General features: G+C 45.7%; 1 protein-coding gene across 2 annotated transcripts in view; it reads left to right on the forward strand.

The window, feature by feature from the left end:
- Positions 1-21,241, forward strand: part of LOC309344965 (opsin-5-like) — a 68,290-nt gene that overhangs the window by 41,579 nt on the left and 5,470 nt on the right. For both annotated transcript variants that reach the window (XM_081867922.1, XM_081867921.1), the window contains exons 3-4: positions 7,044-7,206; positions 9,317-9,444. In XM_081867922.1, coding sequence (XP_081724048.1) covers positions 7,044-7,206; positions 9,317-9,444 — 291 coding nt within the window. The remainder of the gene's footprint in view (positions 1-7,043; positions 7,207-9,316; positions 9,445-21,241) is intronic.

Consider the following 21,241-nt stretch of genomic DNA (forward strand, 5'->3'; position numbering starts at 1 on the left):
GCATATCTAGTTTGGCCCAAACGGAAGGAATGAAAGACTAAGGCTGCTTACACAACCATACATTTAAAGCACATTCCACCACCACCCACATCAAATTCTGGGAATCGTAGTCCACCCCTCACTGAGCTACAATTCCTAGCACCCTTAAATAAACTACAATTCCTAGAATTCTTGGGGGGGGGGGGTGGAGAATGTGCTTTAAATGTATTGGGTCTATGCAGCCATTGACTGTTTCTCTTATCCCAGGGCTTGAGATGCAGCCCCACCTCCTACTCCTTGACTGGAGCCCTATTGGGTGTTCCTTAGATTTCAAGGTAGTGTTGTCTGCTGTACTAAATCAACTCATCTGGCTCATTTCCCAGACTGGGAGTGGCCACCAATACCATATAACACTGGTCCTGAAAAACCTATATTGGCTCCAAGTACGTTTCCAAGCACACTTCAAAGTGTTGGTGCTGACCTTTAAATCCCTAAACGGCCTCAGCCCAGTATACCCAAAGGAGCATCTCCACTCCCATTGTTCAGCCCGGACACCAAGGTCCAGCTCCAAGGGCCTTCTGGCAGTTCCCTCACTGTGAGAAGTGAGGTTACAGGGAACCAGGCAGAGGGCCTCCTTGGTAGTGGCGCCCACCCTGTGAAACACCCTCCCACCAGATGTCAAGGAAATAAACAACTATCTGACACTTAGAAGACATCTGAAGGCAGTCCTGTTTAACGTTTGAGGTTTTATTGTGTTTTTAATATTCTGTTGGGAGCTGCCCAGAGTGGTTGGGGAAACTCAGCCAGATGGGTGAGGTATAAATTAATAAATTATTATTATTATTATGGAACAACAAGGGGCTGTTAGAAGGATGCTTTGCCAGGTACCATGTACGGTATAGGGTAAATAACCACAAGAAGGGAGAAAAGGGTCTTGAAGTTGTTTGCACCTGGAAATCAGACTGAGCAGACACAAAGGACAACTGGTTGCAGTTCCCCCCACTATGGTGAAATGGATTCTATTTCTATTTAAATTATAGTAATTACTTTTAAATTTGCATCCATGCATATAAATGGCCACATTCACATTTTATGCAAATCTGTGCCCCCTTTTGCACTATTCGTTTCCTTTTTAGCGTGTGTGATACATAAGTGAACACCCTCACCCAGCTTTCACAGACTGTGATCCTGTTCACAGTTCCAAAAGCGGGGTACTTCTACTTCAGCCACTCTCAGCACGGGGCTAACAGCGCGGCACGAGAACAGAAACTCGATACACACGATCCCAGCCATCTGCCTTGCCGGGGACTTGTCTGTTTCAGGCTTCCAAAGGCAGCAGGGGAAATTAATCAGTGTCAGACCTGTCTGGTTCCTGGAGATGCTTAATGATGCACTGAAAAAGGGATCACTGCTGTCAGAGTGAAAGGGGATTGATGGTCCCTTGGCAAAAATAACTTGGAAAATGAAGGGATCAACCTGGGTGTCTTATCAGGCAAGTGCTCTGAGCTCGGAGATGCAGTCAAATCAGTCCCATGCTCTCACGTTCTCACTTTTTATTCCTAAACCAGGAGACTGCAAAATGGGGTGTGGAAAACATTTCACTGCATGAGTCACAAGAATACTTAAGTGTACCAGTGTTCATGAATGTTAACATACCTTCATATAGAACATACTGGAAGAAAATTGCCTCGTACACACTCAGTTGACAGGGGTGCCAACTTGAATAAAATATTGGGGGGGGGGCAGGTAAGCCCTGCCCCACATAATTGATCAGGTAACATGGTGCATGCACAACATTTGAATGGCATCAACTGGGGGGGGGCAGCTCCCTCAAATATTTTACCGGGGGGGGGCAAAAGGAGTTGGCTCCCATGCCCTCTGATCAAGGCTATGCTTATTTCTCATCTTTCAAATAAAAGAAAACTCCAACTCCAAATTCTGCAGCTAGCAAAGCTAAATTCTGCAACCTGCATAAAGTATGCAAATTGGATAAATCTGCATAACTTCGTTTATTTTGTCTAATGTGCATGCCTTAAAAAAAAAGCAAGTCCTATTATGTATAATCTGTTCTGGGAGGAGTAAAGAGCTATATTAGTCCTGGAGCCCCATCTGTAACTACTAGGAATTCTATTCCACTACCTCTTGTAAAAACGAAAGCAGGGGTTCTCCAGAAGCCTAATTACTTAATTCCACTTTCTGCACATTAACTCCATGCATTTCTAATTAAAAAAGAAGAAAATGTGGGTTTGTATGTCAAAACTACGTCTGGGGTCCACATATTAGTGCTGCAACTGGAGGTCATAGCGTGACTCACTGGACCAATTGCCTTCTTTGCTGTGGACCTCCAGGGGCTTGTAGGCTCTGGTGGAAATCAGCACTCCGATCCTTTGTGTCGGAGGATCCCAGAACTGCATCTAATGCACTTTCAAAACACTTTCCAAAAGTGTCACACAGAAGTGCTCTAAATAACTAGCACTCATTTGCGAGGAATAACTCAGCATCAGTTTTGCATTACGCTGTCAATGCCAAGTTGGAATAAGTCTGTGGCTGCGAGATAGACATGCAGGAAGTTTCTTGAGAAGCCATTGCCATTTGCTGGAAATCCCCCTCTGGCCACCTCATCACTACGACTGTCCTAAATTATTGCTTTGTCCTTGACCATCAAGCCAAACCTTAGCAATTATCCTGATGTTTTGAGCTGGTCTGGCAATACCCTTGCACTGCCAGTCCATGCTTTCTTGGTGACAAGTTTGTTCTGAAGTCAATCAAAGAAAATGCAGGCTTCCTCCAGGGAACCTGACCAGATATTATGGTCTGCGTTACAGGAAAAGGGGAACAGCCAACCCTGTCCTGCAAACTCTCGCACGGCACAGAAGCTTGATGGTGCAGGATTGATTGATTGATTGATTTTTGATGGTGATGCCAATTTACTCCTAGCTTGTGGGGTGGGGTTGGAGGGGCAGATAAATGCTATCTCATTAACTGTGCTGCAAGCATGTTGGCAAAGACAGGCCAACCTGCTCAAAATTGTCCATTCACATAATGCATCTCAACTGCGGAAATTTGAATTTTCACTCGATGAGTTTCAGTACTGCTTAAGAATGGCAATCCTTTGGACATGTTTCACTTTTATTTATGTAATAAATTTATATGCTGTTTGGTTGCAAAACAGAAAACCAAAACAAAAAACCCTCAAAACGGTTTACAAAAGATCAAACAGTAAAACTGAGAAAAAAATCACACCCCTACTATAAACATACAAATGGTAAAACAGATTACAATTACCAGAGTTTTCTAAGCACCTGGGTAGGCTTGTCTAAGCAAGATTGGTTTTTGTTGTTGTTGTTGTTTAGCCGTTTAGTCGTGTCTGACTCTTCGTGACCCTATGGACCAGAGCACGCCAGGCACTCCTGTCTTCCACTGCCTTCCACAGTTTGGTCAAACTCATGCCGGTAGCTTCGAGAACACTGTCCAACCATCTCGTCCTCTGTCGTCCCCTTCTCCTTGTGCCCTCCATTTTTCCCAACATCAGGGTCTTTTCCAGGGAGTCTTCTCTTCTCATGAGGTGGTCAAAGTACTGGAACCTCAGCTTCATGATCTGTCCTTCCAGTGAGCACTCAGGGCTGATTTCCTTGAGAATGGATAGGTTTGATCTTCTTGCAGTCCATGGGACTCTCAAGAGTCTCCTCCAGACCATAATTCAAAACCATCAATTCTTCAGCAATCAGCCTTCTTTATGGTCCAGCTCTCTCTTCCATACATCACTACTGGGAAAACCATAACTTTAACTATACGGACCTTTGTTGGCAAGGTGATGATGTCCCTGCTTTTTAGGATGCTGTCTAGGTTTGTCATTGCTTTTCTCTCAAGAAAAGAAAATATTGTTTTTAGCAGATGCCAAAAAGAGTACAGTAAAGGTGCTTGATTGGCCTCGATAGGCAGGGAGTTCTGAAGTGTAGGCGCTGCAACACTAAGCAATCGAGTTCTTGCAAATGTGGCTTGTAAGGGTTTTGTGTGGCACCTGCAGTAGCACCAATTCCACTGATCAAAGCAGAAAAGTGGGCAGATGGCAGGTAAGGCGGCCTTGCAGATGTTCTTAACATGGGTCTCCACCGTGGAAGCTCATGTGCTTTAGGACCTGTGCGGGCAAAGGCGGGGGAGGAGCTGCGAGGAAACAGGTGCTATCAGGGAATAGGGCTAGATGCACAGCCCTGCAGCCCCATGTGACCTCTTGAACATCTGATTAGGGCTCATCACTGGAGGCCAAGAGACACGCCCACCCCATAGCTCAGTGGTAGAGCATCAGTTTTGCATGCAGGAAGTCCCAGGTTCCATCCCCAGCCTCTCCAGTTCAGGTTGTTGTTATTTATTTATTAGATCTGTCTACTGCCTTTCATCAAAAGACCTCAGGGTCACAAGATAAAAAGACCTAAGGGTCACAAGATAAAAACACGAGATAAAAGCACAAATAAATAGTTAAGGAACATTGTTGCCTGGCACCTAAAGATATATAATGAAGGTGCCCAGTGAACCTTCCTGGGGAGAGCATTCCACAAATGGGGAGCCAGTGCAGAAAAGGCCCTGTTCTTGTGTTGCCACCCTCTGGACCTGTCTCTGAAACCCTGGATAGCTGCTGGCAGTGAGGTGTAGAGAACACTGAGCAACTTTCAAGGATCCTGTGTTTCTCTAGTCCTCATCAGAACACTGGAGAGAAACTCCCAGATGTTTTGCCTATAGCATACACAGAAGAGCACACGCTCTCTTCTTCCCTTTAACCCCCCCGTGTTCGCCAGTGACTGTACAGCTTTTTACAACCACAATTGTTTTCTCCATGCCGTTTCGTCAGCTCATCCAGGATGATTCGTCAGGTCACGGGGCAGAGGAAAACCTGACTCAGCAATCTTTCTGCACTGCTAATAAAACAGCCTGTAAAATAATATGCGTAATGGATATGGTTAATAAAACGCCATGTAAGGGAGAAAAAGAAAAAAGCTTTGCACTAGAAATCAGGACGAGGAGTGGAAACAAGGACATATGTTTCATATTCTTTCATGTGATTTACACTCCACACTTAAATGCGTGTCGCTTAGGAACAAGCTGGGGCAGGCGTCGCCAATGTGGCTCATTCCAGATGTTATGGTAAAGGTAAAGGGACCCCTGACCATTAGGTCCAGTCGTGACCGACTCTGGGGTTGCGGCGCTCATCTCGCTTTATTGGCCGGCGTACAGCTTCCGGGTCATGTGGCCAGCATGACTAAGCCGCTTCTGGCGAACCAGAGCAGCGCACAGAAACGCCATTTACCTTCCAGCCGGAGTGGTACCTATTTATCTACTTCCACTTTGACGTGCTTTCGAACTGCTAGGTTGGCAGGAGCAGAGACTGAGCAATGGGAGCTCACCCCATCACGGGGATTTGAAACGCTGACCTGCTGATCAGCAAGTCCCAGGCTCTGTGGTTTAAGCCACAGCGCCACCCGCGTTCCAGATGTTGCTGGACTCCAAATCTCATCATCCTTGACCATTGACGGTTACTAGCTGGTGGGAGCCCCAAAATATCTGGAGGGCGCCATGTTGGCTACCACTGATCTAGGGCCACAGAGGACTTGGCACAGGAAAACTGGCTATCGAGGCCGTTCTACACCTCCAGCATGTTACTGTTATCATAATATTTAATTTGCAAGCTAATCTATCAAGAAGTCATTCCAATCGCCCATAGCCTGCCCTTGGAGTAATCAGGATCTCTTTGGTGGTTACACAGGAAAACTCTTTTTAAATGAAATTAGCATGACTTAATAGAAAAGGAAAATCCAGGGCATTAAATTTTAATTACCACTGTTGTCTCAACTATGTTCAAACAAAAGAACAGCTTGTCCCTGCAGCCCCCGTTGGATTTTGCATAATCTCCACAATGTTCCTTCTCCTGTTTATTTTGTGCACACAATATATTATTGTAGAAAGCAAATCTATATGTGAGGAAGATTGCCAGGAAGGTCTGGGGGGGGGGGGGAGGCGGACGCGGGGGGGGGGGAGGAGAAGGAATTGGACATCGCTGCTCTCAAGCTTGTAGGATGAAACTCAGCTGAGAACGGCGTCTCCTGCTTTGCCAGCATGGAGGTCGGGTTCCGCCATTCAAACCACACAGGGCATTATTCCGGCTCAAAATACCCCTATGCATCACTGACATTAACGGGGAGACAATGTGAAAAATGTGCTGCTGGATCCAACCAAAGGTGCATTTAGTGGTCTTACAAATGATATTGAACTGCAACTCTCACCAGCCCCCACCAGTGTAGCCGTTGATCAGGATTTGGGTAGCTCAGTTGTTTAGAGTTTGGCACTGGTAACACCAAGGTTGCAGGTTTGATTCCCATATGGGACAGCTGCATGTTCCTACATTGCAAGGGGGGCTGGACTAGATGATCCTGAGGGTCAGTTCCAACTCTACAATTCTATGGTTCAATGATCTACTTCAGTACCCTGCTCCCACAGTGGTTGGGGAAAAGCTGCCCTAAATAATACTAGTAGCAGCAGCAATGGTAACAAGGTAAAGGTAAAGGGACCCCTGACCATTAGGTCCAGTTGTAGCCGACTCTGGGGTTGCGGCGCTCATCTCGCTTTATTGGCCGAGGGAGCCGGTGTACAGCTTCCGGGTCATGTGGCCAGCATGACTAAGCCACTTCTGGCGAACCAGAGCAGTGCACGGAAACGCCATTTACCTTCCCGCCGGAGCGGTACCTATTTATCTACTTGCACTTTGACGTGCTTTCGAACTGCTAAGTTGGCAGGAGCAGGGACCGTCATGGGGATTCGAACCGCCGACCTTCTGATCGGCAAGTCCTAGGCTCTGTGGTTTAACCCACAGTGCCACCCGCGTCCCTATAATGGTAACAAATAAGTAGCATATTACAGTAACATGTAGAACGAATGTGCAGACTGGGTATTGAAACTCAACTAGGTATTTGCGAGTGGATGTCGCTATGACACACCTTTGTCCCATTCTTTCTCCAGCCATTCACTGACTGGATGTGGGATTTAGTACGGCTCACTCTTTTCTTTTCCCACAGGTGTAGTCTCTCTCTTTGGAAACTCTCTCCTGCTGCTGGTAGCTTATCAGAAGAGAGCCGTCCTGAAACCTGCCGAATTCTTCATCGTGAACCTTGCCATCAGCGATGTGGGCATGACCGCAACCCTCTTCCCTCTGGCCACGCCATCCTTCTTTGCACACAGGTAGCTTGCTTTGCTCATTTGCTCATGTTGTTGGGTTCGACTCTTCCGTTTTGAAAGCTCAGAGCAGCTAATGGCTTCCTAAGAACACAGGCATACCATAAGCTAGGCCTGGTACTGAGTCTGGCTCAGTCTTGTCCATACCAATCGACAGAAGTTGCTCCTAATATGTGACATCAGGGATTGAACCTGTGACTTTCTGCATGTGAAGCAGAGTCTGTACCACTGAGCTACAGCCCTTCCTCTCTAAGCAACGATCAGGTTCCTCTTTGGCTTATCTTGAGCGATGATGTTGCATCAGGGCCAAACTACATTTGGCATGAGAGCTCCATGTTTGAAGCTCCCAGCATCTTTTTCATTCTTGAAAAGCAGATGCATAGCTGTCAAATGTCCCTTATTTGAAGGGACAGTCCCTTATCCCAGCGTCATGTCCCGCTGCTGTCCCCTATTGATGGATGTCCCTTAAATGTCCCTTAAATGATGTCCCTTAAATTTCAAAGGAAGCAGCTCCTCTCCCTCCCTCCCTGCCGGCCAGGGAGGAGGGAGGCTCCAACTGTGTTGCTCACCCAATAAGAAGTCTAAGAACGACTGGGGGGTGGAGCTTGCATGCCTTGTGTGTGGCTAGTTAATGCAAGCTGAGGGGTTTTTTGAATGATGGACGCCATTTTGTTGCACGTGCTGCTGCAAACTTTGCAGTGCAAAGCCAGGCCGGGGAGCCATCTTAAGTTGAGGCTGCATAGGCCTTGTGGTGCATGTGATTCAGATTCTATTCAGTTGAACCTCTGGTTACAAAGTTGGTTGGACAGTGTTCTCGAAGCTACCAGCATGAGTTTGACCAGACTGCAGGAGGACAGGAAGACTGGAGTGCCTGGAACAGGTGAGGCTGCAGGTCCCTTATTTTGGCTGCTGGTCCCTTATTTTCAAATCTGTAAGTTGACAGCTATGAGCAGGTGGGGGGCAATTTGGGTAGGTGCTGCAGGGCATAAAAGGGGGTTAGCTATCTCTCCCCCCCCCCATTTGCATTTCCTACCCCAAAAGTACTATCAACTACAAAATGAAAAAGGTATGGATTTCAGTTCTTAAGCCTGCATATTTCCCCCTCTGCAGTTGATAAGCAACTTTGGGAAGGCTGGATTTTGAAGTAGGGCAATGCTGTAGAGCCAAAGTCCAAACTGGACCCTTCTGGAGTTTTTGTGGCATAGTTTGACCCACTTTCCACTCTTTGGAATGGTTCGTAAGACCACTCTGCTAACAACTGGATCCAACTGTACGTTTCTTGAATCTAAATGGGTCATCTGAACCATCTGCCATGTTTAAGAAAGTTCAGCTCTGACCCCACCACTGCTTGAACACCACCACACCTAGAAATTTTCTGCATTTTGGAACTTTCTAATGACAAGAGGTGTTTGGTTTTTGCTTGTTGTGCTTAGGAAGTGCTGTGCAAAATCCAGCCAAAGTTCAGAAAAGCTGCATCCTGGCCATCTTGGCTTTCATTCTGAAGTAAAACCAAATTTCTAATCCTTGTGGGTAAAATTGCATGGACGATCCATGGCTCATGTCAGAGGACTGGGGGTGGTGTTCTGCTGCCTTGGCACCATAGCTCGTTCCTGCTCTCCCTGCCCAGCAGAAACAGATTGCTGGCAGGATCAATCCTAACCAAGTCTACTCAGACGTAGGCCCTACTGAATTTGAGACGACTTACTCTCAGATAACCCGGGTTCAAATTAAATCACGCAAAAGCAGTATATATCTGCAAATCTGTTCCGTTTGCATAATTAGTGTGGGTCCGTGTTGCAAAGATGCAATTATGATGTCCTTTTATTGATTCTATGTTTTCGAAATTACAAGAAAATAACAAGTAACTGTATGTTGAACACTGATTTTACACAGGTTGCGGAATTCAACTTTTCCTGTTGCGGGATGGCTGGATGGATATCTCATGGAGCACACGCGGTTCTGTGATTAGGATGCTTTTTATCATTGTTATTGGCTGCTGTGCAAAGTCCTGCTTGGACCAGTGATGCTCAAGCATCTCTTTCTGTGACTGGGTTGCCTGGGACACAAGGCCTTGTGGGAAAATCATTTATTTCCCCTAGTTATCTCTCCCTTCCAGGTGGCTATTCAACCATGCTATGTGCACTTTCTATGCCTTTTGTGGAGTTCTCTTTGGCCTGTGCAGTCTTACCAGCCTGACAGCCCTGAGTACCGTTTGCTGTATGAAAGTCTGTTATCCGGCGTATGGTAGGTGCTGGGGTACACAACGTAAACATCCTCCCTCTTGCTGAGCATCTCTGTCTCTGTTCTGTTCCTCTCTCTCCTCTCCTCCCTTCCCCACCCCAGGGCTTGGCAACTCTTTCACAGGGTTAGGAAAGTCGTGAATCTCTTAGCAACATCCCTCCTAGGAGAACTGTCCATTAGGGAGCCTATTCATCAAAGGTTTGAAATTGCAGTAATTAGCACACAAAAAATAATACAGCAGCTACCCATTTTCCCCTTTTCATTTGCATATGTAGATTAATCACCAGCCTGTCTGCTATTTTTTGTCCAACTTCTAAGTCCTAAGATATATGATTGTGGAGGGAGACAACTTATTTTTCACCGCTGCCAGTCATGGGGGCATATTATTATTTGTCTCCTTCCTGCACTCAGACAATTCAGAACCTTTTGGTACATCAGTAAAGGAGGACATAAATGCTCACGATGGTGAAAGAGGCAAATAAAAATTGCTCACGCAAATTAGCATTTTGATGACAGAATCGCATAATCTGAAAGCATAAAGCAGGGTTGGCTAATCCTTTTCAGCCCAAGAGGGGCATTCAAGGTTGAATTGGTAGAAAGAGTCTCCCATGGTGAGAGACTTGGAGAAGAAGTAGGCTCTCAGGTGGCCAGTGGGAGGGTCTACTTCGCTCTGTGTGGATAAGGGATAGGATATACATAATATAAATATGATAAAGGGCCTTATAGTTACCGTATTTTTTGCTGTATAAGACTCACTTTTTCCCTCCTAAAAAGTAAGGGGAAATGTGTGTGCGTCTTATGGAGCGAATGCAGGCTGCGCAGCTATCCCAGAAGCCAGAACAGCAAGAGGGATCGCTGCTTTCGCTGCGCAGTGATCCCTCTTGCTGTTCTAGCTTCTGGGATTCAGAATATTTTTTTCCTTGTTTTCCTCCTCCAAAAACTAGGTGCGTCTTGTGGTCTGGTGCATCTTATAGAGCGAAAAATACGGTATCTTCTTTCTCTCCTTTTTGGTGTTCTTTTTTTCTTTTTATTCGTCTTGTTCTGTAGACTGGGGTGGAATCTACACACATAAAAAAAAAGTTCTGAAAATGCTTTTTTAAAAGCATATTTAAAAATACATTGAATTTTCCATAAGGCTCCCCATTGCCATCTAGCATCACATTGTATATTGTGCTTAAAGCACACTTCAAATGTTTTAATTGCAGCTGTATGCAATTGGTGTTTGTAGCAAAGGTGGCCTTCGAACATGTATAACACTCAATGCAAATCCATACACACCCCGACAGCACATGCAGAAACACAACTCTCTCTCTCTATCTCTTAATTAAATTTGTGTACCGTCCTATACTCTTAGATCTCAGGACGGTTCACAACATAAAATTACTATCTTTCTTCTTCTTTGGTGATCACTCGTAGCCGAGTAAGATTGTCTTCCATTAACACGGTTTTAACAGTGAGTCCGTAAGTGACTGTGGAGGCCAATTCTGGATCCACAAGTCCTTCCACAGTGGGGACATTGGTTTCCGAGCAGGAGCTGATCACGGTGTGGATTTGCCAAGCGTGCCTTCCTCTTAGCAAGTTTCTCCCTTGCGTTCTGAGTTCAAGTGTCTTCAAAGCCCATGACACCTTTGGTAAAGGCTGTTCTCCAACTGGAGCACTTGCAGGCCAGTGTTTCCCAGTTGTCAGTGTGTATAGTACTACATTTTTTTTAGATTTGCCTTGAGACAGTCTTTAAACCTCTTTTGTTGACCACCAGCATTACGCTTCACATTTTTAAGTTCGGAATAGAGTAGTTGCTTTGGAAGACGATCATCAGGCATTCGCACAACATGACCAGTACACACACACACATACACAGAATACATAATAAAAACATAAACAAAGACAACCCAATAATTTCCCCGCTTCCACAACACATTTTAAAAGGGGATCAGATGTCAATCAGCCCAAGGCCTGGTTAAAGAGAAACATATCTGTCCAGCATCTAAAAATGCATAGTGAAGGCACCAGGCAAGCTTCCCTGGGGAGAGCATTCCACAAACAGGAAGCCACTGCAGAAAAGACCCGTTCCCGTGTTGCCACCCTCTGGACCTCTCATGGAGGGCTTCAGATGATGGTCTCAGGGTCCAAGTGGGCTCATATGAAGAGAGGCAGTCCTTGAGGTTTTGCGGTCCTGAGCTGTTTAAGGCTTTATAGGTCAAAACCCAAACCTGGGCCTGGAAACTCATTGGTAGCAAGTGCCGGTGGGACTGGATCAATGTAATATGCTCAGCTGAACCAGATAGCACATAAATGCTGCTATGGCCTAACTAGGGATGGGAGAAGAATTAGATTCAGTTCTTGTTTAAAGGTGAACTTGATGTAATCCACACTTTCCAAAACAGTACAAGAACCAAGATACAGGCTTTCTTTGAAATTTGCACTTCTGCAAATTTTCCAGTGCAGTTCTCCAGCCAAGCAATGTGTGCAGAAATGTGTATACTAGCATAAAGTGTGCATATAAATGCCTATATTGGTGAAATCAGCATGCGGATGTGCATTATATGGGGGGAAACTGCTTGCAGAAATGTGTAAAATAAGAAGTGAAATTGACAGGTCCATCCCTAAACCCAGCCAAGAAGTGCATTTTCTCTCTCAGCAAGCAAAAGAAAAAAGAAAAAGCTTCCTTTTGGGCAGTGTGGGATTATTCTAGCCCTTAGCTCAGCTCTCCCCAACCTGGTGCTCATCAGATTTTTTTGGACTACATGTCCCATCATCCCTTGCCATTGGCCCTATTGGTCTGGGGTTGTTGGGAGTTGTAGTCCAAAACATCTGGAGGGCACCTGGCTAGGTAAGACTGCCTTGCTTTTTATTCATTTACAGTGGTACCTTAGTTTACAAACTTAATCCATTCCAGAAGTCCGTTCTTAAACCAAAGCATTCTTAAACGAAGGCGTGTTTTCCCATAGCAGCGAGCGACTCAATTTACAAATGGAACACACTCAACAGGAAGTAAAACATGTTCTTATTCCAAGGCAAAGTTCACAAACCAAAACACCTACTTCCGGGTTTGCAGTGTTCTTAAACCAAGTTGTTCACAAACTAAGCTGTTCTTAAACCAAGGTACCACTGTATTTGTTGGCAGTATCTGTGTGCTACCATGTAAGCTTTGGGTACCGAACAACAAACAAAATATAAAATGTAAATATAAATCAGGCCTTTCCTTAGCTCTGTTTCATCTGACAACCAGTAAAGTGTGTGTGTGTGTGTATGGCTGTAGGACACTTGTTGTCGTGCCACTCCATGCCCACTTTGTGTGAACGAAATTTAGCATGACCTGCTTGTATTTCGGTCAAAAACTCACAGTTTGGTAATTCAACAGGTACTGCAGTGTGAAAGGAACATTAGAAAACTGCAGAGAAGCAGTAGCTTCATAATCAGGAAAACTAATGCAATGTTCTCTACGTCTGAATGCACCCCATGAAAGCAGAATAAATCCACCGCTAATGCACTGTTATTATTTTGTCACGAGCGCACGGCAGAATGCGCCGGCAACATCACAACAGTCTGAAGGGGCCCAGAGATTGCAGCACAAGGGATCAGTAGCAGCACCTTTTTTCTCCTCCAGCTCCTCCAAACATGTGGCCTGTTTCCTCTTCCAACCCAGATTCTCCCCAAAAAGCTGAAATCCAGCCACATCCAATATGCTATTAGAGATAATAATAATAATAATAATAATAAATTTTATTTATATCCCGCCCTCCCCAGCCGAAGCCGGGCTCAGGGCGGCTAACAACAATCAACAATCAAACAATCAGATATTCACACATTCTAAAAATATTACATTATAAAAATCAATTAAAATCAAATTAATGGCAACTAATTAAGCAAGATTCTAAGCAGGTTGCCAGAGGAGGGAGTCAGGCTGCGCCCTGACCAAAGGCCTGGTGGAACAACTCTGTCTTGCAGGCCCTGCGGAAGGATGTCAGGTCCCGCAGGGCCCTAGTCTCTTGTGACAGAGCGTTCCACCAGATTGGAGCCGCAGCCGAGAAGGCCCTGGCTCTAGTTGAGGCCAGCCTAACCTCTCTGAGGCCTGGGACCTTGAGGATGTTATTATTTGCAGACCGTAGGTTTCTCTGTGGGGCATACCAGGAGAGGCGGTCCCGTAGGTACGAGGGTCCTAGGCCGTATAGGGCTTTAAAGGTTAAAACCAGCACCTTAAACCTGATCCTGTACTCCACCGGGAGCCAGTGCAGCTGGTATAGTACCGGCTGAATGTGATCTCGCAGCGAAGACCCCATAAGGAGTCTCGCCGCGGCATTCTGCACCCGCTGGAGTTTCTGGGTCAGTCTTAAGGGCAGCCCCACGTAGAGCGAGTTACAATAATCCAGTCTGGAGGTGACCGTCGCATGGATCACAGTGGCTAGGTCAGGGCGAGAGAGATAAGGGGCCAACTGCTTAGCTTGGCGGAGATGAAAAAATGCCGCCTTTGTTATAGCTGTAATCTGCGCCTCCATAGAGAGGGAGGTATCGAAGATTACACCCAAACTCTTAACGGACGGTGCTGGCACTAATTGCACCCCCGCAAGAGATGGGAGTTGCCCCCTCAATCCCATATCATCCCGCCCCCAGCCAGAGGACCTCTGTCTTCGAAGGATTTAACTTCAACCGGCTCCCACGTAACCATCCAGCCACAGCTTCCAGACATCTCGCCAGTGTATCGGGGGCCGAGATGCTAAATGCTTTTACTGACAGCTCTGTTCTCAGAGGAAATAGGAAGGCCATACAAAAGATGGCGCATGTTACTGCCATTCCATACTCTCCACCATTCCTCAGGTGAAAACATGGACATTTCTCACTCCTTGCAACTGACCCTCCTTAAACCCCATTTTTTTGTCGTCATCCCGGCACTGCAGAGCATTTCCAATCAGAAAAGGGGTGATTGCCACCAAAACTACACAGCACATGCACCCTCTACTGACCTGAAAAAAACCCATAATCCTTCTTTTATTTTATTCTTCAGTAGATTTACAAAAAGAAAAACATGTACCAATAAATAAATTTTAGAACAGGGCAAGATTTGACGTAGACACACAAACATTAAAAATAAATATCTCAACACTCCTTGCGCTCCACTCTGCTCCTCCTTTCTTCCTGCCCAGGGTGGTCCTGCCTTCTGCCTGCCCCTCATCACGTGGGGCAGGGCCTTGGCGGTGGTGGCCTCTCTTCCTCCTTGCCTGCTGTCCAGCAGCCATTGCAAGCTGCCCAAGGGAGGAGCTTGTGGCAGTGGCAGCCATGGAGAGGCAACGGGATGCGCCTTTGCAGCCACCGCTGTCGTCCTCCTTCCCCAGCTCAACAGTGGGGGCACTGGCGGAGGAAATAAGGACCTCCTGGGATCAAATCAGAACCTGGGGGGGCTTTCGTAATTCCAGGACTGTCCCTTGAAAATCAAGACACTTGGAGGGTATGCCATTTATAGATCCCCCCCCCCACTATACATTGAAGCACATGGGCTTTGTGTGCAGCCAACACAGAGCTCAAGGGACATCTCTTCTTAGTTGGACAGATTACTAGAGAAGGTGGAAGAAAGATAAAGACTACCTTTAGCTACTAAGCTTCAGCCAACAAGCAGCTCTGCCTCCCCTCTGCGATTACGGCTTCTGTTTTCCCAAGGACTATGGAACACAGTTCCACCGCCTCACAATCTTATCTTTCCTCTAATGCACTACTGCATTTCCCCACTAGGAAACGACTAATCTCAGCATATCTTTAATTGCCTGGTTTCAAAGAAATGTTAGCCTTGCATATGTCTGAAGGTTGTTGTTGTTTTTTTAAAATTAAGCCTTTAGAAGATCAGAGAGTTTAGGATTTAAGCAAGGGAGGCAAGGGAGCACTCAGAAAAATCCAGCTTGCCTAGCACAAAGTGCCTTTTAGAGGAGGGGAATTCTGATAAGACAAACATTTTATTTTACATTAAAAAAAATAATAAGTTGCCCTTCTGTCACTTTGCATCTCAGCAGGCAAAATCTTTCTCCACGTTTTTGTTTTTTTTAAAAAAAGCGTTTTTACCAAATGTACAAATGGAACTTCAATGCCAAACATGAGCAGTAAAAATGATTGAAAGTAAAATAATATAAAATATATGGACCGCTTTTATGTCCCTTGGCTAGCGTCTTCACCCCAGTATAATTTCCAGCCTATTCCTTTGCTATATTTGACTTCTACTCTTTACTACTAGTTGCTCAGTTTGGAAGCCTTACCAATTTCCTGCAGGTAATTTATTACAACTTAAGCTTTCACTTTGTCCAATGCTGCATCTCATGAAGAATGGAACAGCTGGATTAACACTGTTTCTAGATACACCTCTGCATGGGGCCTTGTACAGCAAGGGGAGTTTCCTTACCACAGCAGCATTCATCAAATGCCCACTTGCCCTGTTCAGTGCCTGTGGTAAAGGTAAAGGTAAAGGGACCCCTGACCATTAGGTCCAGTCGTGACCAACTCTGGGGTTGTGGCGCTCATCTCGCTTTATTGGCCGAGGGAGCCGGCGTACAGCTTCCGGGTCATGTGGCCAGCATGACTAAGCTGCTTCTGGCAAACCAGAGCAGCACATGGAAACGCCATTTACCTTCCTGCCAGAGTGGTACCTATTTATCTACTTGCACTTTGATGTGCTTTCGAACTCCTAGATTGGCAGGAGCAGGGACCAAGCAACGGGAGCTCACCCCGTCGCGGGGATTCGAACCGCTGACCTTCTGATCAGCAAGTCCTAGGCTCTGTGGTTTAACCCACAGTGCCACCCGCGTCCCTTCACTGCCTGTGGAGGTATCTCTAAACTGCTGTTACCAGGTTCATTTGGGTTTCCCTTTGGGGAAACATAACAAACTGGCCTAAAACCAATATAGCTGGGATGGGGAACCTGTGGCCCTCCAGATGTGGTTGGAACCCAGCTCCAATGAACCCCAGGCAGCACATCCAATGGCCAGGGATGATGGGAATTGAAGTCCACCAGCAATATAGGATTGTAGTGCGCGCGCACACACATTACACAAGTGTGTAGTATATATTAAGTGTGTATGTATTAGAGATGTGGAAGGGGATTTGGTTTTGTTTGCGTTTTAATTAGAAACCCATGTATTCTAATTTCAAGCCAATGCACCAACCAAAACACAACTCTCCTTAGAAATTCGCTAAATTTCTCCTAATTTTGCAAAGCAGTATGCCAGCCAATCAATGCGTATGCAAATGCACATACAGTCATACCTCGGGTTGAATATGCTTCAGGTTGAGCGTTTTTGGGTTGTGCTCTGTGGCGACCCGGAAGTAACGGATTTTACTGCTCACGCATGCGCAGACGCTCAAAATGACGTCACGCGCATGCGCGGAAGCAGACGCGCAGACATGGGCTGCGTTCGCTTCAGGATGCGAACGGGGCTCTGGAACGGATCCTGTTCGCATCCAGAGGTACCACTGTATCAGGAGAAAGTGTACAGAAAGATGCATACGTTAGTGGAAAATAATGTATCAGTTTTATGTGTACTAGGGGGAAGTTGCTTGCAAAAATGTGTATATTACTCAAAACTGCATATAAAAATGTGTGGGAGGGATTCAACTTTGTTCCAAGGTAGTTGTTCCATCGGAGCAACTATTCAGCCTTGTCAGAAGGAACCATCTCCCTTCTCCTCATCTGCCCTGTGTGCTGTTCTGGAGCTTCTCCTGACACCCCTCAAGCCTATTTCAGGGACTGCACACGGGGATAGAGAGTCCTGTTGCCCACATGGAAGTCCTTGTACAGGGCTCCGCTGATAGGACTCGTTAACTGAAGCCTGTCCTGCGTTTCAGGAGGGGAAATTGCACTGAAATGCTGATAAAGTTTCACAAGTTGCTGCTGAAATGTGGAGAACTGCATTGAAGAGAGTGTGTGTCTTGTTCATGCACACGTGGCTGTACTAGAACATTGTTTTCCATTCCACCTTCATCCCATGCATTCCACCCCATGTAACACTGGTGTTTGCAGCACTGTTTCTCTTCCGCTGCAGTTCATCTTCCACCAAAAGCGATGTCATTCGGCTCGCTGGTTGGCAAAACGACGTGACCTGCGTATTTTTCACATAATTCATGGCGTAAAATATGCAATTACGTTGTTGTTGCGTTATTCCACCCCGTTCATTCCAGTGCAAAGGAAATGCAATGCAAACAAAGCAGGGGGGGGGGAACATAATCAATTGCATAACATTTGCGGACTGAAAGCAGCAGCAAGTAACAATCACATTCATGGGATTGCTTTTTGCTCCAGACATGGGATGAATAAGTGGTAGGTAGGTAGGCAGGTAGGTAGATTGATGGTAGATAGATGATAGATAGATAGATAGATAGATAGATAGATAGATAGATAGATAGATGATAGATAGATAGATAGATAGATGATAGATAGATAGATAGATAGATAGATAGATAGAGAGAGAGAGAGAGATAGATAGATAGATATAGATGATGATAGATGATAGATAGATAGATAGATAGATAGATAGATAGATAGATAGATGATAGATATAGATAGATTAGATAGATAGATAGATAGATAGATAGATAGATAGATAGATAGCAGCACAGATATGTCTAGATTGTGGAGTGACCAGGAAAAGCTCTCTTTTCCAGCATCTACATACCCTAAAGCTGCTACTGCTGCTTCTGCTCTAGTGTCAAAGGGAAGCAAATGTGAATTTGATCAATGGGTTGCTGATCTGTCTCCACACGGCAACTTGACTCCAAGTAGTCCATTTACTGCTTCTGATTATGGCATGGATAAAAAGCATGTCTGAAGGAAGGGCAGATGTTTCCTTGTTAACAAGGGCAGCGTCAATATGGTGTGCATTGCTTTGTGAGGCAGGCGCTGATGTGTCTGTATGATCGCTCATCTCGAAGCAAATGGGAGTTACTCTTGCATACTGAGAGGATAATACAGCCCTCACATCTGAAGCTTTCTATCAGACCTGACATTAAAGGTAATGTGTTGAAAGGGCTTCTGAAAATATTTGCCAGTGCAGCTCTGCATGTGCGTGTAAATATGCAGTTTCGTGCTCAAAGGGCTATTTGTCAGGCTGTTTGCTGCAGCTTTTCTGCGGGGAAAAAAGGGGAAGGAGGGAGGGCACAAATGCAAATAGTGGTGCCCCCACCCCACCCCGCTCTATTTTCTCCCAGCAGTTCTTTGGAAAAGGTCATTCAGAGCCAACATAAATCTCAGGGCTTCAAATGTAAATCTTTTTCCCTCAGCGGAACATTCGTTATCGTTTCCCCGAGATCAATTCTCCGAGAAACAAAAATGGAAAATAATAGTTATTTCAAATAATGGCCCTAACTGAGAATGGGAAGAGGGAAACAACTCCTAAGCGAATAGGGCTGCTAACACCTCTCTCCCCTCCTCCCGCAACCCAAATAATCCTTGATAACTAAGAATAGTCATATAATAGCCATAAAGGTGAAGGTAAAGGGACCCCTGACCATTAGGTCCAGTCGTGACTGACTCTGGGGTTGCGGTGCTCATCTCACTTTATTGGCCAAGGGAGCCGGCGTACAGCTTCCGGGTCATGTGGCCAGCATGACTAAACCGCTTCTGGCAAACCAGAGCAGCACACAGAAACACCGTTTACCTTCCTGCCAGAGTGGTACCTATTTATCTACTTGCACTTTGATGTGCTTTCGAACTGCTAGGTTGACAGGAGCAGGGACCGAGCAACGGGAGCCCACCCCATCGTGGGGATTCGAACCGCCGACCTTCTGATCGGCAAGTCCTAGGCTCTGTGGTTTAACCCACAGCACCACCTGCATCCCATAGTAGTCATAGTCACTCCCAATAAGGGAGTGGGTGGGTTCTACCAAGAATTTGGGCACATGACACAAACCACTTCTTGGATGCAAGCAGCCTAATCTCAAACAGTATTTTCTGGGGGGTGGGGAGAGATCTAAATGTGAGTTTGCCCTAAGAACAGGCAATTGGTAGCCAAGGGCTTGGTATGATTCCTGGTGCAACACTGGTTCCAAAAACCTCCCCTTATTATATTCTCTAGGCTAACGTTTGCCAACCTAGTGCATTCCAGATGTTTGGAACACCACTTCACTGCGGTTATGGTGGAAACGGTAGTCCAGTATATCTGGTGGACACAAGGTTGGCAAGGCTTGTCCTTGATACTTGGCCTGAGACCTGGTCTGTAGATTCAGCAGGAGCTGATAGAGGCCCTGAGGTGGTAGAACCTGTAGCATCCTAGAATCATAGAGTTGGAAAAACCCATGAGGGTCGTCTAGGGCAACCCTCTGCAATGCAGGAATCTTTTGCCCAGCGAGGGGCTTGAACCCACAATGCTGAGGTTAAGAGTTTCGTGCTCTACCGAGGGTCAGACTAGAGGTGAGGGGGCCATTTTAAAGCCACCCCACAAAAAAGGCAGCCTGCAAGTTAAAAAAAAAAAGGCAGATCCGACACTTGAAGAAAAAGTATTTCTCTTAAACTCCTGCTTACTATACTATTGTTCTACTTGCAAGCAAGCAATACACACACACAGAGAGGAAGAATTTAAAAATGGAATCCCCACCCCAACCCGTAGTCTTAACTAGTACATTCCATTCTTTCCCCCACCTCAAGGAATTCTACCACCTCCTTCCCATCTGTTCAACAGTTTATTTATTCCATTTTCACAGCTTTCCCCTAACAGTTAAGTTCCACGTTATATTCTTCAGGGACTGTAATGGAAAACAGTGCAAGTTTTAAACTGTTCCCCCCCACACCCCAAGTTATTATTATTATTATTAGAAATTTTAATTGTATTATTATTGATATCCTGAGCTCCTTGGAAGAAGGTGCGGCAAATAAATCCAACAAAAAATAATAAATAAGTGTGGGAGCGGCCACACTCAATCTTGGACACACCCATCAGAGTCACGCAGCCCATGGAGTATCGGCCAAGGGTGGCGTTGGGTCAAGAAAGTTTAGCCACTGCTGTTCTGCAGGCTGATCTGAACCTCTGCCTAGAGCCGGTGCATGTACAGCCTTATGTGTAGAATTACTGCCCTCCCACATTGCAATGGCTTCCTCCCATATTATAACCACAGGTACTATTTTATAGTCCAAGAATGAACACCTTGGAGGAAGTCAAGTTTGACTGATTTGCCCTTCCTACCTGCAACAATTTGCAAGAACCTTCAAATGACTTCTGAAGCTCACAGGTCTCAACCACTTATGTGTAATACATGAAGTTGCTCTTTAAAAGTTACCCTATTGTTAGCCAGGAAAATAAAAGCGCTGGACCTTAATCTATCGTTGGCTGAGCACCTTCAAGGTCTTCTTTCTCCTTTGTTCTAGATAATAAAACCAGTGGCCTTCTTTTGTGACATTTGCTCAACAAAATCAAACTTCTGTAGGGCATGATTCATATACCTACTTTGTTTTCTCTGAATCTTCCCCACCCCCCTAAGATCAAGGATAGCCAAACTTCCAACAATTGCAGAAAGAGCCATAGCAGAGTGTTAGAGGATATGCTTTGCATGCCAAAAATCCCAGGCTCAATCCATGGCTCCTCCAGGTAGGACTGGAAAAGACTCCAGATGACAGCCATTGCCAGTCAGTGTAGATGTGGGGCACCTGTTGCCCTCCAGATGTGTCATGGATTGGTTGGACACAGAGGAATGGTGGAAGGAACCAGTTGGAGAGCTGCCAAGGGAAGAAGGCTCAGAGCCAGGAAGGACGACAATGAGTGGTCAGAGGATGAAGCGGAAGAAGACTGGCAAAGTAGGAAGCTGAAGAGGTAACAGGGCTTAGTGAGCAGGGAGA

This window comes from Podarcis erhardii (assembly GCF_964252035.2).
Source record: "Podarcis erhardii genome assembly, chromosome: 6".
In the NCBI taxonomy this organism is placed as follows: domain Eukaryota; kingdom Metazoa; phylum Chordata; class Lepidosauria; order Squamata; family Lacertidae; genus Podarcis; species Podarcis erhardii.